An 18,616-nucleotide genomic window follows, 5' to 3' on the forward strand; every position below is an offset into this window, starting at 1 on the left:
ATGGGTTTATGGAATTTGATCTGTACATCTTGTATTTGCTGCCCAAAGCTATTAATTTATGCCCAGAGAGAATGAAGAGCACAGAACACTTCCTAGATTTTGAGAACTAAGTGTAGACCTGGGAGGAACGTTTTGAAAAATTTTAAGAGTATTGTTACTCTTAATTTTTTTTTTCTTAAGTATACAGCAAAGAAAGTAGCATTTCATGAAACCCAGACTATTTTTCTCTATAAAAGGGTATCTTCTTTTATTTTAATACAAAAATAAAGCTATGAATCACAGTAAGTCTGAGTGTTTACCCACTGATGGAAGAATAAGTAGTAGCCAAACACAGTGAGAAGCTTTCTTTTTTTTCTTCCCCTTCCCGGTTACTTTTTTGCATTTTGTCAGAAATCGGTGCATGTTTAGTAGGAAATATGCAATGGAAAAGAAGATTCTAGACCCAAGAAAATTGGCAGCCAGACTCTTAAGGGCAAAGCAAAGGTGTTTAGTGGTTTGGTTTTGTTTGTTTGTTTTTTTTGTTTGTTTGGGTTTTTTTGTTAGAGCTCTTGAAGAGATTTAAATTATCAATATCCATTTTATCAGGAAGTCCTGTGTGCTTTGGCAATATGCATATGTAATTCTTGCTCAAGCATAAGTCCAATAGCACACAAACTATCGCTGCATTTTTCCAAATTGATAGTTAACAGATAGCCCAGTCACCGAGCAGAGACGGCCTTTGCTGGCATGTCATCTCTTTTCACAGCTTTCTAACTCTCTGTACAGCCCTTCTTAGGGTCACAAATATGTTATATCAATGCAAAGATACTTAGGGAGGAGTTTATCTGTTAATGTTTAGTGTTAAATGCAGCTTTCATTTTAGGTCAGATACTACCCAGTGCTGTGGGATCAAGGAAGACTTCCAGGTTCTTTGTCCGAAGCCAAAACTTACGTCTTTGTGATACGTAAAAAACAACCTCTCCCTGCAACACCCCCTCCGCCCCCCAAATCCTCCTCCCAGATTTTAGAGTTTAGAACTGTGTAATACAGGCACAGTGTTTGAAATACCAGTTTGACATGTTGTAAAAGCAATCATGACATAAAAAAATTGTTTTTCTTTCAAGAGTTATGTGAAGGGAAGTGACATGAGTGCTAACTTGTAAAATTTGAAAACTGAACACCTGGAGATAATTACATTTTTAAATGTTTTCAGGCTGAGTCAGAGTTAATGGCAAATGGGAACCATATTAGATTGGCAGGTGATTAGTAGAATTTATCATTATAATATGCTTAGCATGGTAGTCTTGATTATTCAGTGACGGTTTGTGTAGTAATTTTTCAATTAAGAGACTCTGTCAGTCTGTCAATAAATACGTTCATTAGATCAAGTATGCCATGCTTAAAACATGTCTGGTTTCAAAAATAATATTAGCTTTCTCCAATAAGACATCAGTTGTATTAGATGGTTTACAAAACAGACCTTAAGCAGATTTCACTTAAAAACATGAATTTTATAAAAAGACTGAAACATTAAATATAAGCAAATCCTAGTAGCAGCCCTACCTCTACTTGTGTGTAAGTCAACACAAAACAGGTCCAGGCAGGTTACAAAAAGTTAGCTGAAAAGTCTTCTCATTTTGTTGATAAACTACACAAGTCCTGGTTACGTACAGAAGGAGTAAGTGAAGGTTTCACAGACTTACAAAGTTACAGTATCTTTTTCAGAAATTCTCCCAGAATTCTAGAAGAAGCTCATTTGGCTTTTGTGTGTGTGTGTGTGCGCATGCGTGTGTGTGTTCCAAATCATATGTCTGTCTGTAGAATGGAAATTCTCTCTGATGGTAGATTCTAATCTTGGTGTGTGATCAGCCATTAGCCTCAGTTGTCTTAGGTAATTTTTTTTTATGATCAGCAGTTTAAAACACTTTCTTTTTATATTAACTCACTTGTATTGAGATTGGTGCTATGAAACATTCATGTAAGTAGTAGTCCGTAACATCTCGGTTTAGTACGAGAACAGTACCAGTTAAAGTTGCCAGAAAAGAAGTGTTCATATCATTTGGATTAATAGCTGAGATTCATATTTTGTCTAGCTTATTCCTAATGATGGGACGCAAGGAGGTACTCAGTCTTATTCTAATCCCATTCTCATCTGCCAGGTTTTTTCCAAGGAAGTAACACCCTTTCTTCCTTTTAAAAAAAAAAAAAATCAAAACAAACTCCCAAAGATTGCATTAGTCATCCACTGGTTTATTAGAGATTATTTGTAACTGTGATAAGAACTTGGACTTTGAATTTTCTAAATATGCAGAAGGTGGAAGAGTATTGAGCAATTTTTCTCATTATCTTGCAGAGTAATCTCACAGGGTGTAGCATCGCTGAACTAATGGCCCTCAAATAGTAACTTATCAGAGCTGCTCAGGGATTCTTGCCATTGCTATAAAAAGACATTTGGCAATATGCAGTATGTCATATTAGAAGCACAGCCATTTACTAGAACATAAATATGCTAACATACTTCACTTACAAACTCTACAGTGGCATCTGGTTCGAGAAAACTAACATGATTTTGGACATCACAGGTAACTAGTTGTTCTAAATACTATAGTTTTGAAGCAGTTGTTTCTTGAGATGGGTGATAAATTACTGCATTTGTTATGTGTTTCTCTTGGGTGTTTCACCTGACCTCTCGGAGCTTTTTGGTAAATACTAATTAAGAAGTGATGACTCTTTTGCAGAAGGTTCATTAGGTAGTTTGCATCCATTTTGCAGTTAAACAGAGAAACACACATCACTTGGATCAGTCTCAGGTCTCATTTCTTGACTGGAGTTCCCTAGTCTAAGCTCTATGTTTCCCACCCCAAGCTAATGAACATATTTTACATGCTGCTTCCTCACCTCTCTAAGAAATTAGCTTGCCAGGTGTTAGACTCCTATGCCTTCCTCTTGCACCGTGGCTTGCCTTTTCCCCCCTGGTTATTGCTGTTACAGTCTTGCTTGCAGGCGCCGTGCAGCGGGTGATGTGCCAGACAACGTTGGTGCAGGGTTGGTGCTGGCTTGTTTGATGGCTTCCAGCTATGAATGGAGTCCTGGTTGGTCATCGTCTGCGTGGCACATGATTGCTGTATTTAGGACTGGGGCGAAAATAGGTCATATATGCAGAACACGGGTATATTAATTTACATTTTCCAGAGTGTTACAGACTTCTGTACAAGTTGCACTGGACTTGACTTTCACTCTTGGCTGTAGGTGTAACTTCATGAGTAGCCTGCTTCTTTCGTAGTTTAAGTAAACTTAAGTCAAAATCTGTAAGCTGATCCTGGGATTGATCGATAGTGGATTTGGGCACCTTTCACCTTGGCTGAGAAAGAGGTGTTACCACTGTCGAGGAGAGAAGTGCCTTTCCACTCCCCTGATAGACCTGCTGATTCTTGGTTCTCTCTTAGATCTGTGGTTTGCATGTACTTGGTTGCCAGACATGTCTCTTAAGCAGGTGTTGATTACACTGATCATCGAGGAAGCACAGGTGTCCAAGCATCGGTCGAGCAAACGGTCAATTAAGGTGCCCATGTGTAGGCAGAGCTGGGTACTCCCTGAAGCTGTCAGCTGTTTTCTGACTAAGAATTTGTTGTTCCAAAGAACTATCTTTATAACATACGCTATTTTAACGGAAATGGTGCTAGCAATATATTAATGTTAATGGTTTAATGTTAACTAAATAATTTCTTTTCCAACACATTCATTGGTGGAACCTGACCACTCTTAATTCAAATGTTGAGATTTTTTTTTTTTTTTTGGCAGAAGAATATCTGTTGCTCCTTTTGATGTTGTTCCTAAATAGAAATCCTATCGAATTAATCAGAGGAAAATAAAACAAAGCAAAAAAACCCCAAAACACAACACCCCAAAAATACAATTTAGGTCAATACTTGAGCTGCTGTTCTCAGGGGCGTTCCACCTGAAGGTCTGGTAGACCATACCAAAAGATTGTCATGAAGTGAAAGTTAAAATGTTGGCTCCAATGTAATTTTGACCATTAGAAGACATATTTACAGATAATTGTTATGCTTTGAGGAAATATGATATTTAATCTTGCTTGGCCTGAGGATAGGGGTCTCTGCTTTGTGTGTCTGAGGTCTAGGTCTGATTCTCACTTTCTTGTTCTTTAAGATGGAGAGTGAGTGGGGAGTGTTATTAAAAGCTAAGCTTTAGTGGCTGAGGAATGTAGCTCCCGAAGTTAAAAGAGATTCCCGTAACCAGCTGGGGACCAGCAATGAGTGGAGCCTCATGGAATACAGTGAGGCTTGAATCCTCTATGCTCTGTGTGTGGCAGGGGACCTCCTAAGCCAATAAAGGAAAAATGTTAATGGAGTAAATGACAACATGAAGTATTTAAGAATTGTTTCTGTATGGGAGCTTAAACCCCCTTTTTTTTTTCCTCCTTTTCAGAAAGAAGACACAGCTCCTCCAGCAAGCCGCCTTTGACTCCTCCCTCCTCTTCAGTATTTTCCCTCATTTCATCTTTCCCTTCAAAAAACAAAGGTAGCAGTGGAAGTGGGAGCAATCGTTCATCCAGTGGAGGTACTAGTGCATCATCATCAAATTCCAAGTTGTTGAAATCGCCCAAAGACAAGCTGCAGATCAGCGGAAACAACAGGTTAATGCATTCGGTACAGCATAGCAAAGTTCCCCATGATAAAATGTGAGTATGTGTTTTGACAAAGAATTAAATGTTCTTATTTGCATAGACACTGCTATATCGGTAGAATTTCCTTTTGTTTCAGAGGTTTTTTGGTTTAAGAGATAATCACTTTAAACTCCTCCAGATCTTTTCCAGCTACCTAGTCTAAGATTATAGATAATGCTTATGACTGTTGAACAAGAACGCTTGCAAAGCTGCGTCTTGAATCACTATAAATAAAGGTCGTTTTACTAGGGGCTCTTAATTCTTTGATCTAATCTGCATACTTTGATTATAAGAGAGCTCTGATTCAGGTGATTTTTGACCTGCACATGTGAGATTGCAGAACTGGTAATACAACTTACTGTCACAGAATGGGGCATTTCTCACTGGACACAACAAGCCCATTCCAGTTGCTTTGGTGATACACTGTATCTGTGAATCCAAATAACAATTTCTGAAGTCCCTGACGTCTCTCTGAAATACTTACGAGGAAATGGGGAAAAGAGGACAGAAGAGGTTATGGACATCATAAAAAAATGTGAAAATAAAAAAGATAAGAATAAGAAAACTGGGAACGAAAGAGGAAGGTCTACATTTGCATTATGAATAGATCAGAGTATTGGCGAATAATAGCATATTTAAAGTACTCCTTATAATTTATGACTATAATTTTCAATTCCCCCCCTTTGTTTTTCATAAATAATAGTATGACTCCATCTGTCAAAGTGGAAAAGATTCATCCAAAGATAGATGGTGCCCAACTGAAAGCTGCTGTTGGTCCAACTTGTTCTACTACTGTGAGTTCCTCAATAAAGACTGGCCTTAATTGTCCCTCAATACCAAAGCCACCCTTGCCTTCCCCTGGACAGATACTGAATGGTAAAGGTCTTCTCTCTGTGCCTCCATTTTTGGAAAAGAAATCTGAAGAAAATACAAATAATAGGAAATTTTTACATAAAAGATTGTCAGGTAATTGTTTTTAATTATTATTTGCTATATTCCTTTTAGTAGTGTATCTATAGAAATACATATATAGGATATATAGAAATAAGTTTCAGAAGTAAATTAAACACTTTTATAGCACTGTAACTTGTAATGAGGTATGTTTTATGTATTAGAAATTAAATCTATAACTTGACATACTTCTAAAGGACGCAAACAACTTGCAGTGTGGCTGTTGCTTTCAGAAACCATACAGACCTCAAAGGCCTGTCAGTTCTTACAGTTTTAAAGTTATGTTTTTCTACTGTCTTTAAAGATTTTCTTTTCCTTTTTTCTATATGGAAGATCCAAATGTACATAGAAAATGGAACAACTAGCACCGCATAAACTCAAAAATGTAAACCCAGTCTGCTCTTTACACTTTTTAAACACAGTAACTTTGAGTGTGAGTAGAATGGTAGAAAAGTTCTTAACACCAAAACCAACAACAAAAACCCATCCTTTGTTTATCGCAGTTCATATTGATGGTGACCTCTAATCCTAACGTGGAGGATCTACTCCTCCTTTGGGGTCCCTTACAGCTGTAAATTTCTCCATTCTGCTTGTAGACTTGAGATCTGTATTTCAGCACACCATAAACTTGCTGAGAGTGTAGAAAACTTTATTTCTACAGTTTTATTGTGCATTTTTATTTGTACATTTGCCTGTGTTACATTTGAAAACAGTTTCCAGTATGATTCCTTTTTATAATGAAAATAAATGTTAGTATTTCAAAATGTCTTTGGATAACTTTTCGATACTGTGTACCTTTGACAGAGAGAGAATTTGATCCTGATATATACTGTGGTGTCATTGATGTGGAAACCAGGAAACCTTGTACTAGGTCTTTGACATGCAAGGTAGGATATCTTAATCAGAATAAGATTATCTAAAGTTTTAATTCAAGTTCCTGCGGAATATGACAGGAAATAGAGAAGTACAAATTTTTGCTGTCAGTGATTACCACTGTAAATGGTACCTCTCCAAACATGTTGCCCAGAACCAAGAATGAATTGTTTTCAAAGTTCAGTTAATTATTTATTCAAAACCGTATTTCTTAAAGTAACCTGGAGATTTGTATCTCTGTATAAACTATTGAATCATGGATGTTGATATGGGACAGATTATGTTACGCCACATGTAGGTAGTAAGGGGCCAACACATTCTTCTTTTTGGGGATAACCTTTGAGTCATAGATCATGAATTTTAAAATTCCTCATAAACATTAGAAGTATTATTTGTTTATGCAGGATTTAAATAAATCAGGCTCCTCCCCTCTCACACCCCACCTTTTCCCCCAGCAGAGTCTGCAGCAGATACTTAGGAGGTATTTGCGTAAATGCTAATGCTGCTTGGTGTACCGCTACAGCCAACTCGGAAATGAGTATTCTGAAAAAGCCACGGAGTATGCCTAGAGGTCAAGCTCTAAATTAAACAATCTGTAAAAACTTTTGGTCACGTGAAATGTGTCCTCCAGCTCAAAAATCTTGGGGGACAGAGGGGTATCCCTTAGTCCTGAGGAGGAACCAAAAATCCAGATCCCCTGCAATTGTGTAATATTTAGCGACTTTCCTGCAAAGCAGCTGAGCTGTCAGTAGGGGAAGCATCTGGTAAATAAACCACCTACAGAACAAAGGTAAATGAAGCTGGTACTAATGACCCGGAGGAACTGAACTTGAACAGTTGCCCTTTTGGAATTACAGGAGGGAGGCAATTGTTTTGCTAATAGAGGAGAGAAAAGCATCAAGATTTTACAAGAGAACTAGGCAAATTAAAAGTGTAAAAGAGAAAGAAAGTAAAAATGTTTCTCAGCAATTCCTTATATTATACCTACTTATAAAATATTTTTCGGAATTGGTATTTGTGTCTGAATTATGTGATAATTTTTACCTACTAAAACGAACCCAATCAAACCTTTTATGCCATATAAAAAAAAAAAGGTATCGTATGTGACTTTAACAATTCAGAAAAATAACTTACCATCTATTTCACTTTACCTAGAGTTTGTGCCATATATACACATATACATCTTACTATGTGTAGCATTCAGGACACTCAAAGGACTTTGAGTTCCGTCTGACTGTGGATTCCGCTGTATTTTTTGCATTCCTTAATATCTATTTGATTACATTAGTTTTCAAGGAATATATTAGAAGGAAGCAAAGTATTTTTATAAATATTTCTCATGTCTCCCATTAAAAGTGTAATTTTAAACAGTATTGTGTTAAATATTTTCATAAGTGAAAATAAATATTTAGCATTTTTGGTTGTGCACTAGTTGGCAATTAAAATATCAATGTAAAAAAGACTTTTCAATTCTAGTCTTAACCTTATAAGAACTTTTGCAGTTTCTTTTTAAAAAAGAAATTTGAAAGAAGCCTTTTACTCAATTGCTGGGTTTTGTTATTTTGTATCAGACAGGGATATAATCATCCACCAAGCAATTTTAAAGTTTGTTTTCTCAGTCATTCTTCCATTTGTTTACTAAACCATGAGTGTGATGATTTTCTCTGGTTTAGAGCTCTAGACACGTGTTTTGAGTGTTTATTTCCACAAATCTAATAGCCTGGGATTAATGATTTATTCATGGTTTTGCAGACACATTCCTTAACCCAGCGGAGGGCTGTACAGGGTCGAAGAAAACGATTTGATGTGTTATTAGCCGAGCACAAAAGCAAAACCAGGGAAAAGGAACTTCTTCGACATTCGGATCATCATCAGCAGATGCCCCCTCTCAGGGAACCACATCCCTCACCTACTAAAACTTCCCAGGAGCTGCACCAAAATTCTTATGGAGTTACTCTTACAGAGTCAAAGCCTTTATTACCTAATAAACCCAAACCTCACCCCCCCAGTCTTCCAAGGTAAGGAAAATCTGCAGATCCAATGGTATGAAATTAATACTGGTAGCTTCATCAGGTGACTTTGAAAGAGCGATGTGGATCTGTTGGACGGGGCAGTATTTTTGCTTTAGGCCTGGTGACTGTCTGTCTGCAAGTAGCAATTACATGCTGAGCTGTAACTCCTAGCAAGGAGGGTATGGTGTTTGAAATAGTAAAAGCTGACTTGCATCGATGAAAGCAGTTCAGCAGCGATTGGGCAGTGCTACTTTTCCAGGGGTACCATACCTCCTGTCCTTCCTCACGGTAGATGTGTTATGAGACTACGGAAAATATCAGAAATCTGTTAATGTAGGTTTCCTTCTGTCAGTAATAGTAAGCACTTAAGCTTGGAATTTTTATCTAGACTTAGTTCAGTAACACCTTTACTGCTTGCCTTGCCCAGGCCTCCAGGCTGTCCAGCCCAGCACAGTGGAAATGCCCCTAGCGAGTCTCCTTCTGTCCATGAGTCCCCGCACCCTCCCTTGCCTGCAGCTGAGCCAGCATCTCGGTTATCCAGTGATGAGGGAGAATGTGATGAAAAAGAAGAGCCTGTTGAAAAACTGGATTGTCATTATTCAGGTCATCATCCTCAACCAGCCGCTGTACGTTCTAAGTAAAAGTTAACCTTGGTCTCTTGCAGGCTCTGAACTTGTAAACAAATGACTTGGGGGTTTTAAGGGTGGTTATGGGTTATCACCTATTGGGTATGTGATTTTTGGTTTTTCTAGATGTTAAGAAAATTGTTTTGTTGCCTAGTAGGTAGTGAAGGCAACTGTAGTTGTAAAGTAAATGTGCTAAAGAAATATGTTTGGAGCTCACTTCCCCAGTCCAAACGAAATCAAAATGCCAAAATACTGAAGATGAAATTGGTAACTGCTCTAAAGGGCTGTGGTTTTGGAATAAGGACATGTAGACAGTGCCTTTTTGGTGAGATTTTGTTGTTGGACTTGACCACACACACACACACACATTTTTTACTCAATGTGCCAGTCATCACAGTAAGGGTAGTGGTAATGTGTTGCTTTAATATTTAAATCTTGACAAAAGCTAGTTAGTCTAACTAAAAGCACAAGCTTTATTGCCTAGCCTGTATATAAAATTGTCTCTGTTTTTTAAATAATGGTTTTACATACACACACAAACACACACTACTGTACTTCCCTGTTTAATCTGAGGGATTCAAATCTGACCACTGCTTTTGGCCAGAAGTATCAGATGAGAAGAAAATTATCCCAATATACCAAGGCCAGAAATTTAAAATAGTTGTTATACCATAGAAATAAAAATTCTAATGCATTTTTTTATCCTTGATTTAAACGTCTAAAAGCATATTTGTTTAGCCATATTTATTTATTAAAAAGTGCATTGTTATTCAGAGAGTTGTTACTGAAAGTAGAAAACACCAATAAAAATCTGTCTTTTCAGTTTTGCACATTTGGTAGTCGGCAAATTGGAAGAGGTTATTACGTGTTTGACAAGCGGTGGAACCATATTCGATGTGCACTTGACTTCATGTTGGAGAAGCATCTTAATTCACAGATGTGGAAGTGAGTAGAAGTGAAAGAGTTCTTACTCTTCTTGGTATTTGTAGAAATACATGAAGCCTGTGATTCTAGTTACAGAACAGTAACCTTGTATTCAGATTAATCGGATCAAAGGTTGATAGTCTATGCTTTACATTTTTGCAACAATTAACTATTAATTTAATGAAATATTTTAGTGGCATTAATCAGCCTCAAGATACAATCAACTTTAATGTAGATACCCCCGTAATGAGACGGGGTGTTACTCCGAAGAATGGTAGCTATGTAGGTTTTTGTTTGGTTTTCTGTTCACCTGCAGGAAAATTCCTCCAGCATCTGGTAACACAGCATCAGTTCGTGCACCACATCGGACAAACTCGATGCCTGCTTCACAGTACGGTGTCAGTGCAGCAGGTTTCCTCTTACCCACCACGGTTATGTCATCGCCAGCATTGGTATCTCCTTCCTGTGTGTCTCTGAATAATAAATCGGTACCATCACATGGAACGACACTAAATGCCAATCCTGCTAGTCTGGGTGCAGTGGATCCTGTCTGCAGTATGCAATCAAGACAAGTGTCTTCATCCCCTTCAACACCTACAGTGCTTTCCTCTGTACCTTCACCTATGCCCAGCAAACCTCAGAAAATGAAATCCAGCAAATCTTTTAAACCTAAGGAATCTTCTGCTGGCAGTGGCACCTGTAACAGTACCGGCAGCGTCAGTAGCAGCGGCGGCTCAGGAAAGAAGCGTAAAAACAGTTCCGCACTGCTAGCACCTTCTCATTCCACAGAGTCCTTTAGAAAAAACTGTGTGGTTAACTCTGGAAACTCTGGGACCTCCTATCATCCATCGGTGACAGCTTCGTCCCACAGCGTTGGCCTCAACTGTATGACTAGCAAAGCTAACTCTGTTAGCCTCAAACATGACCAATCAGGGAGGGGTCCTCCGACTGGAAGCCCTGCAGAATCGATAAAGAGAATGAGTGTGATGATGAACAGCAGCGACTCCACGCTCTCCTTAGGGCCATTTGTTCATCAGTCCAGCGAGCTGACTGTAAATTCACACAGCAGTTTTTCACATTCGCATACTTCCCTCGACAAATTAATAGGAAAGAAAAGAAAGTGCTCACCTGGTTCAAGCAGCATAAACAGCAGCAGCAGCAGCAGCAAATCAAACAAAGTTGCCAAATTGACATCGGTGAACAATGTTCATGCAAAACACACTGGTGCAATCCCAGGGACACAAGGACTGATGAACAATTCTCTTTTTCATCAGGTATGAAATTTTGTCTCTAACTAAGCCAATATGAACATGGCTCTTTACATGCCTGTATTGGATGTGTTCTCTTAATTATTAGCTAGCCAATTCCAGATCCTGTTCAAGTAAAAGACAGTTCTCTTATTTGTCCACTACTCATTTTGAGTGTTTTTATAGTACATTTACACAAGATTTTTATAAACGCTCTCATAAAGTGTAGCTTTCTTTTTTAAAGTAACCTTAAATATCATGATCCAAGTTCCTTAAGTATTGCCTGTGAATTACGCTTGGATGAAATTCAGTCCTCACGCTTTAAAAAAATAACTTTAGAAGTAAATCTTGCCAGCCTGCCATGGAACTGAGCTGCATGTCTCAGCCTGATTTCTTGTTTCTGAGTCAGTAATAAACATCCTACAAAGTGGAACATAACGATGCTGATAACAGAACTGTGATACTGTGATAAAATAAGCCTATTATCCCAAGGTGTCATTGGCTAACTTCTTAGTAATAACGAGATTAAATGTTATAAATAAGATAGAAACCTTTTTAGTCAGTAAAGCAAACAGATTTACTATAAAGGCAGCAGATCTCATGAATATGTAAGATACCATTTTAAAAATTAGTTTGGGGTTTTGGTTTTTTAAACAAATTCCACTGGAAAAGTAGTGTATTGGGAGAGAAAGTTCTTGAGAAATTGGGATGAGAGATAATTTAGAAACCAGTAGCTCAGACTTCTTAATAAAACTGTTCAAATTGGCTTGGAGGATCACTTGGAGGGGTAAAAATAATTTCATACAGCTGGAGGAGAGTATAGAAGATATTAGAAGAATTGTAGAAAGTAGCTTTAGAACTAGATTTTTCAAGATTGAAAACCCAAGAAATTTTTTGTTTCCTCTGGTGCTAATAACCTGCAATCTGTACCTGGAGAGCTAGGAGGTCAGTAAGAGCTTTTTCAGAACGGTTTCTGAATTTTCAGTTTCAGCCACAGAGGAAGATTTTCACCATTATGTTGTGTTTACTGTAACCAGAAAAGCATTCAGACGGCTGAATTTATTTTTGGACTTATCTAATACTTACTATTTCAACTGTGCAATATAAATAAAGGGGGAATGTAATTTGAGTGAATTAAGGAAGGAAATCATGTCTGAAACCGTTACAACTTTAAAGAGCTCTCCCTTGAGAATTGTCAAGTCTTGGAGAAGCCAACCGCATGTTAGTGGTGTCACATCGTGCCTGCTGATTGTCCCCCAAATATGCTCTTGTTATCCAGAAAATATCTGTAAAAATGTCTTTTAAGGGCATCTGCTGTAACAGCTTGGCTCACTCATCCTCCTCTTTCTTTTGCTTGCTCAAAAGCCAAAGGCACGTCCCTGATAGCTGAATGCACCATGGTGAGAAACGAACTGGACAATTTTCACTACAAGCAAAACCTCCATCTGGAATTCTGGACTCCAAGATGCCTTGACTTTTCCCAACTTCCCATGGTCCTCAGGTGTGGAAAGCTACTGGACTGTCACTTAAACAAGGAATTTCCCTGAAGCCATGTCTGTAGCAGCGAATATACTAGAAATGGACACTGGATGAAGTTCAGCCACATAATTGCTCTTATCAGTGTTAACGGTGGTCTGGACTGTTTGCTACAAATCTGTGAGATTTTACTTACAGGAGTACGTCATCTTGCCACTATTTGACATAGATTGGCTGGGCAAACGAATGTTTTCTGGGGGGAAATAAACGTTACTGTGGACTTATTTTTATACTGATGGTGTCTTTTGTAGGTGATAGCTAACCAGACAGACACCCTCAATGGAGAGGACCCCGCGACAAGGGGGAGAAATGTGTGAGGCACAATGGAAAGAAGCCCTCAAGAAGGGAATATGGCTTTAGTGTTTTTATAGCAATGTTCCTTTAATGGAATATAAAAATAGCACAATTCAAAAAATAGTCTGTGTTTTGCCCAGCCTTTTGCAAGTAATTTGGGATAAGAAGCTATCAGGAGTTTAAAAAACAAAACAAAACAAACCCAACAAAAACCAGAAAAACTTGTTTGAGGCCATCGCTCAGAAAACAAGTATAAAAATGTCATACTTGCATGATACAAAACCTATTTTCTATTCTTTTGAATAAGATTTGATTGCAGAAGAAAATAAAAGTTAATTTTGCTTTTCAAAAAAAATCCAAAAATAACAGACAAAGGCAAATAACCTCTAAAACTGTATGCCCAAAGAACGTATTTATTGGCCTATACTGTGTACCATAGGCCTTTGTTATTTAAAAAAAATAACAACTGTATTGGTTAAATTAGGCTGGGTTTGCCTTCCGGCCGGTAAAAATAGCCCTTTTAAAACTAAGTATTTAAAGTATTTAAATCTTTTCTAAAAAACATAGAAGTCAGTTACTTTATGCCTTGTTTGTAAAACTAAATCCTTAACATGTAACGCTTTCAACCACAGAGTAAGATTTTCAAAATTCTGGAATGAACGCCAATTTGACAGCCGAGTTCACTGTAAAGCGCAGATGTATGCATCGCAGTCAGCCCACACCTACCCAGGCTTGAAGAATAAAGGGGGCTTTACACAGTTTTATACAGTCCAGTCAATTTTTATGAAATATTTTGTCTTGCTTCGAAACACCTCAAAAGTTAATTCTGCTAAAGGGCTTATTGTATTATGATTTGATTTGTCTGGATGTTTTTGTTAAGTTTTTAAACATCGAGTAAAGTCTCAAAACTGACTCAACTTTTATTAAGGGGCAAAGCAAAGGAAAACAAATTCCTGACCAAGAAGATATTTTTTTCTGCCTTAAAGGGGCACCAGCTATTGCTGAGAAGAGACAATCTGAGCCTGTCCAATTGTTCGCGTAGCCCAGCCTTCTCCCCAGTTCTGGTGGCAAGTAGTACATCAGGGAATCCAAAGCCACTCTGAGTAGCAGTTGCTTAGTTGTTTACCTAACGATGCTTTCAGTTTAACCTGAACTTGCTACAAAATCAGTGTGATACAGCAAAACAACAAGAAGCCTCTATGCAGACACGTTAACTTTGCATTCATATAAAAGATCACATTGAGAAAGCAACGTACTAGAGACACTTATTATGCAAACTTTAAAAAAAAAAAAAAATAGACACCTTTTCAGGAACAAAAGGATTCATATTTAATATGATGCCCTCTTGAAAGGATTGTTAGAACTGCGATTGGTTTAACGTAAAAGGAACCAAAGTGATATGCCACAAAGAGAAATCAAAGCGTATTAAATCCTGCATGTTTGGAGTGAAATCCACGCTCTGATGAAGTCCCTGGGGCAGAGCTTCCACTTCAGGATAGCGTCAGTCACAAGTGCAATTTGACTCTTGATAGAGACAAAGGTAAAGGAAACAAAAATTTGGCAAGATTGAACGCCGGCGGGTTTGTGATCGAACCCTCCTCTGTTTGTTTTTTTTTTTTTAAGGTTCTGTTGATCTGAAAGCATAAATGGCAAATTCGTGCTCCTTTGATAGCATGCAGACGTGTTTAAAAAGTGAATTTCTGAGCGCTGCTCGTACAGAGCCAGTGTCTGCAGTCACCTGCGTCGTGTGGGTTTAAGCCATTGGGGGTAAAGAGTTAGAACATCGTAAATTCTGTCTGCCCTTGAGCATAGACCTGCTTAAATAGTATGTTTTAGATCTTGGTTATAAGCAGAACATTGTTCCTGAAGCTTTTATTGTCACATAGTTCTTACTGTAAATAATTAAGGAAGCTTAAAATTAATTTTCCTTGCAAAATTGAATTTGCAGTGGCTGGGTTGTTTCTAGACAGATTTTGGTATTAATTTAAGAGATACAGTTTTTATAGTCTTTCCAACTTCTCGTTATGACTCCTGCAGTTTTCTTAACCTAAAAAATTGCTGCAATGATGAACAAAGAATTATACAAGAAAAAAAACATACTTTTGTATCTTTATTTTGGAATTTCTTGTTCTATTATAAATATTGAAGTATCCCTATTTCAGAAGACATATTTTGTTAATTGATTGTACATATTTAAATATGTATTTTTGCACAGGTCTTTTTTTCTTATATCCAGTTTTGGTACAATTGAGATCATCTAGTATTTATTTATTAATTAATTAAAAAAAAAAAAAGCAAATACCTTTTTATAATTTGAAGTGGTTCACTGCCAAGCCAATAGTTAACATGCCTACTTTGCAACTTAAGGGATGCCTCCGTTTTGTGAAAGCTGTGTCCCTTTTCGCGTCTTGGGAGCGGATACATGCGAGCTATTGCCCGGGTCCTGCGGTCGGGTTCTGCCGCGGGAACCCGAGCGCAGGATCGGAGCCGAAACGGTCGATACGGCATCGCTTGTCAGTTGCCTGATTCCCAGAAGACTACATTTAGTTAAGTGACACACTGCTTCTCTTTTTTTAGTGTTTGTGTGCGTGTGTGTGCGTGCGCATTTGTGTGGGTCTCATGTGGTTTAAAACTAACGGAAAAACTGAAAGTGCCTGATATAACTAGTTTTAAGCTTGGACTGTTTAGACAGCTTCTCCTTAAAAGACTTGAATGTTCAGTTGAAATTTTGGAGCTTGCTTTTTCCACCTATATATAAATATATGTGTGCGTATATATATGTATGTGTCCGTGTATATATATACACACACATACATATATATATATATTTTCTGAAATTAATGAGATGGGTTGACAAAAGAAAGCGAACGATGCTGGTAACTTTTGTAAAATCTTTTAATTAGAATACCTTGTGTTGGAACAATCCCACTGATAACACATTTAATACAACGCCAAGGGTTCGAAATATGGTTTTAACCAGCCGTTAAATATATTTAAGTGTCTCCTTTGGGGAAGGGAGGGAGAGGGGAAGTTATTCATTCATAAATGAAATAATATAGAAAATCTTCACGATAGTTGGTATTCCAGGAAAACAAAACAAACAAAAAACCCAAGTAAGTACCTCTTAAAACCATTAAAAGATAAAGATGTGATTTCCACATGACATTTCTAAGGCAGTTGTCTTCCTGTAAGAGTTCTCTTGCCAAGGAATCTCTCTCTCGTCTTTCACTCATTCTGTCCTGGAGGAGGGAATTGGGCTTAGAAAGATTCTTAGATGTTTCACTGTTCAGCAGAAAATGATCATTTTTACCTTTTGTGCAAGATATTTTACGTTTTAAAGATAATTTTAAAATGAGCACTACATAATGTCAATGTGAATGTAGGCCTTGAAAGCATCTTGCTCGGTGTTGAGCCTGGTTCTAAAAGCAATCTCCTGTGTAAAATGTGTGAATAGTTTGATAATTTGTATACATAATCAAGAGCATCTGATCAGCTGAACTCTGTGTTGGCTGCTGTATAGTACCTGAACAAATGTCATGGGATAGAAAAATTACTTTCGATATTTAAAAGAAAAATAAATATATAGTCTATTTGTTTTGTAACAAGTTTCTGTAAATAAAATAATTTATACTATTTATAAGAAAAAGTTGTGCTTTGCTTCATGAAAAAGATTAGTTTGTTGAACAAACATGTTACTAAACAAGGCAATAAAATTAGGACTTTTCAATAAATGAGGTTGGTTGCATGGAATACATTATATGTTTCTGCTTCATTATAAAATCCTTCACCATTAAAGAAAACATTATCTGTATCGGTGCCTATGTGACCTAATTTCAGAGAATTGGACGTGCTCAAATTCTGTCGCTGAACCTCAGCATCGCGCGAGCGGCCACAGGGTCAGCGCGGTAGGATGGGACCTTGGCGTGCTGCGGGGGTTCGGGAGCCTGGTGGTCGGAGGGACCTGTACCAGCTCCGCAGTGTTTTTCCCATGCAAAGGACGTTTTGTTACTTCGGGGTCACACTTTAAATTGTTTTCTAAGTAGAATAATGAGAAGCAGCCTTTGCAACCCCAAATGCGGTATGTGGAATGATCGTGTTTCGGTTTTTTGGGTTTTTTTTTCCTTCCAAAAAAGCATCTTCGGTGTTTTCACAGTTTAAAGAGCCAGTGTGTGAACTGAACAGGTTAAATACTCTTGCAGGCTTTCCTCTGCGTGTGACTCGGGACTCGCGGGTGGTGGATGACTTCTGAGGAGCAGTTTGTAAAACCGGTAAAACTCCTGTCAGTGGGATTCATAATTGCATCCATGGCAATGCCGCCTTTATTCTCTCTCTCTCTCCCCCCCCCCAAGCCCCCCCTTCTTTTCCTCTTACAACAGTAAGAACAAAGTTTTCTTTAGTGTTTGGAATAAACGCTACAAGATGTAAATGGGGGGGTCAGGCAGCAAGCAGGTTCTGCTTTGCCTTTTTATAATGAGTACTTCTAATATTTCTACATTTAACTTGTCTTTTGTGTTGACTGCAGGTTTTTATTTATTTTTTGTCTCACCTTCCTGCAAATATCTTTCTTTTCTAGTAGCAGTTTCCAGTTTCTGCGCCACCCTGTACGCTGTCGGCAGGGAAGCTGGCTGCGCGGGGCTGCGCAGGTGACGGCAGCACGGAGCGTGCAGGAGACGGGAGCTGGCGCAGCAGAGCAGGGCGCTCCGCCTGTCACCACCTTCAGGCAAGTTTGTGACTCGGGGCTGCCGGCGGCTGCTGCAGCACTGAAGGATTAACTCTGCATTTAACTGCATTTAAAGTAGGGTTCTGTAGCCTCTCAAACTGGTAAGGTGAAGAAAGAGGGGGGAAAAGTTGTGTTTATCCCATATAAACCTGAGCTCTTTTAGGTCTTTTGGAGCTCAGCAGGTTTGGAGCGTCCTCCCTCTCCCCTTGCTTTGCTGCGCCGGGCACCGTGCTACAGGCACCGCGCAGCGCCGTGCCCAGGAGCCCAGACCTGGGGGCAGAGAGCCGAGCTGCTCGGTGGTTATCGCTGCTCCCAGTGACTCGATCGGTTCAGTAAAGGCATTTGTAATGAAAAATGCCTTCAGACCAGGTGCCGGAGTAGAGCCCCATAACACAGACTTCCCTGAAGTGGATAGAGAGCAGTTTCTCTCCTGTCACTGTTGTCTCACAGGAAAATGCTCCAGTTTATATCCAGGGAGAGCTACTTTGTGATGGAGTTTGAGCCTGATAGTGCGTGCAACACAAATCCGAATGTCAGAGATTCTCTGTGTGTACGCCTTTGTGTACGTGCACATATTGTCGATACCCTGTGCATTTAAAATGGAAGCTGGTGATGTGTCCTTTGAACCCGAAGGTGTCAGCCTTCTGGTGGAGACATGTTGGGCTCAAAGGCTACCACCTTTGGTAGGAAAAGTCCTAAATCCTGGTCCTGTGCCTGCAGCGTGTGCAGCTCTGGAGGCTGGGGCACGCAGCTGGCCCGGTGCCCTG

The 18,616-nt window shown here is 38.7% G+C and overlaps 1 protein-coding gene across 7 annotated transcripts in view; it reads left to right on the top strand.

The window, feature by feature from the left end:
* The window catches only part of ATXN7 (ataxin 7), a 72,451-nt gene extending 54,604 nt beyond the window's left edge, over positions 1–17,847 (top strand). For 3 of the 7 annotated variants that reach the window (XM_087742910.1, XM_087742911.1, XM_087742908.1), the window contains 8 exons: positions 4,429–4,681; positions 5,370–5,632; positions 6,422–6,504; positions 8,243–8,508; positions 8,930–9,128; positions 9,952–10,073; positions 10,369–11,326; positions 12,665–16,865. In XM_087742910.1, coding sequence (XP_087599036.1) covers positions 4,429–4,681; positions 5,370–5,632; positions 6,422–6,504; positions 8,243–8,508; positions 8,930–9,128; positions 9,952–10,073; positions 10,369–11,326; positions 12,665–12,682 — 2,162 coding nt within the window. In that variant the 3' untranslated portion in view covers positions 12,683–16,865. Of the gene's footprint in view, positions 1–4,428; positions 4,682–5,369; positions 5,633–6,421; positions 6,505–8,242; positions 8,509–8,929; positions 9,129–9,951; positions 10,074–10,368; positions 11,327–12,664; positions 17,398–17,702 lie in introns of those variants that run through there. The other 4 variants (XM_087742905.1, XM_087742906.1, XR_015701187.1 and 1 more) reach the window with 3 other exon arrangements.
* The last annotated feature ends 769 nt before the right edge of the window (positions 17,848–18,616 follow it).

The sequence above is a fragment of the Nipponia nippon genome, unplaced genomic scaffold (genome assembly GCF_047370975.1).
Source record: "Nipponia nippon isolate SJK-2023a ecotype South Korea unplaced genomic scaffold, ASM4737097v1 scaffold_9, whole genome shotgun sequence".
NCBI lineage: Eukaryota > Metazoa > Chordata > Aves > Pelecaniformes > Threskiornithidae > Nipponia > Nipponia nippon.